Raw genomic sequence first — 1904 nt, 5'->3', positions numbered from 1 at the left:
TTCTATCAAATGAAATACCTGCTTTCTGTCATTTACCAGACAGCTGAACCTCCCAAGAAGCAACTCTGGAGCTTCTAGCATAAACTGTTGTTGTAGGAGATGCAAGTTTTTTTTTCTGAAGCAGCTTTTCATCCAGATCCAATAAATCCCATCTTATCCTCTCCCTCAGTCTGTTTGTCTGCATGCTGTCTTTGCAGCTCTGCTCATATGCTTTACGATGAAAGAGGAATCTGTAAGTTCTCCGATGATCCTCGGACTATTTATAGCCTCTGAGCTGATGTACGCTGCGATCCGAACTTGTCCCAGCCTGCAGTTTTAACTCATCTGCCTTTTTATGGCCTGGTGCCACTTTTATTTGACCTACATACATTTATAACAGAGCTTTGATCGTTCCTTAACCGGGAATTTCCTTCAGCGTACACAACCCTGCAGGTTCCCAGAGGTTCAAACTGGTATTTTCTTTATGGGACAGCAGGACATTGTTTACTGGTGCTGTAAAATCCCAATGATGGTGGGGGAGGAGTTTTCAGGCTCAGCTTAGTATCATCTGATCAGTGGTTTATGAAATGAATGAATTTAGAAACCAGGGAGTAGAATCTACAGCTTTGTTCCTTTATTTAACCCTTAATTTGAGCATGTAAATAAGATTATAAGCCAATAGAATTAGATTTTTTATTCCTACATTAAGAAAATTGGATAATATGCACTTGAAATAAGACAATGCAATTCTAAATTTAAAATTTAAATTGTCTACTTCCATTGGCATTGGTTGAGATTTTATCTGTGATCAACATAAATAATAATTTGATTTGTTTTGGTCGTACTGATCAGCACGTTGCTCAGAGGCAATCTTAATAATAAACACCAGCAAACTACAAATAATTAACTTCGACTCCTCCTGGCTTTTGTGAAAATAAAATATTCAATTATCTGTTGTTTTTTTTCCCCATTAACCTGAAGCAAACATTATAATCTGAAATGGCATCAGACTTCTGGAGGAACCTGTTTCCAAGCAACCAGCTCAAAGTAAATGATACAGAATGAATCAGATAAAGTGGAAATCTTCCTCGGTTCCTGCAGAGGAGGAAACTGGATCACCAACGTTCTAAAGAACATCTGGAAATGATCAGAACAAAATCAGAATCTCTTTTTTTATCTGATCATGAAGCTCTTTGTAACTAAGCTAAAATAGCTGCACTTTTATTTTTCTTTATAAATAAAGAGACCATAAATCACCTTCCATGGTTTACAACTTCTATAAAAGTGCCAATCTCTCCATCAGATAGATGAATAAAACTCATAGGGCACAGGAGGTGAGAATTAAGGTACTTACAGCTGTCTGTTTTTCCCATTAAAATACTTGATAACAGTAAAGTTGGAAGTCCTGCTTAGAATTAAATGTTTATTCAAGAAGAAATGGTCAAAACCCTACACTTAAAGCTAAAAGTGCTGCAGAAACGTCTAAAAGCAGACTGACGGGGTTCACGCCTCTCATTTTCAGGTCCGTCGCTCAGACACAGTGTCTCTGCAGAGCTTACAGTCAGTCAGGGATGGGCGCACCAAGCTGCAGCGAGGGGGAACTTCAGGAACTTCCTGGGTTTGTAATTCAATCCAGGTGATTTACAGCCGCAGGTCGTAGGTTTAATTCTCCTCTAAAACCCTTTCTGTCCTCAGGCTGGAGGCAGGTCTGTTGACTCTGTGCAGAAAGGAATGAAAGCTTAATTACTATCTGACATGTTTAATGATCGAACTGACTGTAAAGGTTGTGAAATGTTTCTGCGTCCAGATATCAGAACTTTGGAGAATCTGGTCTGTTTTTAAAGGAATAGTACACCCAAAACATGATTAGCCTTCATTTTCTACTCACCCCCATGCTGAACAACACTCTGGAGTACTTTTTTGAT

The 1904-nt window shown here is 38.7% G+C and overlaps 1 protein-coding gene across 1 annotated transcript in view; it reads left to right on the top strand.

The window, feature by feature from the left end:
* Positions 1–978: 978 nt before the first annotated feature.
* Positions 979–1904, top strand: part of LOC107105063 (protein FAM69C-like) — a 40297-nt gene continuing 39371 nt past the window's right edge. The window contains exons 1-2 of the mRNA XM_015405181.1: positions 979–1026; positions 1502–1597. Coding sequence (XP_015260667.1) covers positions 979–1026; positions 1502–1597 — 144 coding nt within the window. The remainder of the gene's footprint in view (positions 1027–1501; positions 1598–1904) is intronic.

This window comes from Cyprinodon variegatus, unplaced genomic scaffold (assembly GCF_000732505.1).
Source record: "Cyprinodon variegatus isolate N-32 unplaced genomic scaffold, C_variegatus-1.0 Scaffold2038, whole genome shotgun sequence".
Lineage (NCBI taxonomy): Eukaryota > Metazoa > Chordata > Actinopteri > Cyprinodontiformes > Cyprinodontidae > Cyprinodon > Cyprinodon variegatus.
Note: the sequence above shows the minus strand (reverse complement) of the source record. Positions and strands in the feature narration are given on the sequence as shown.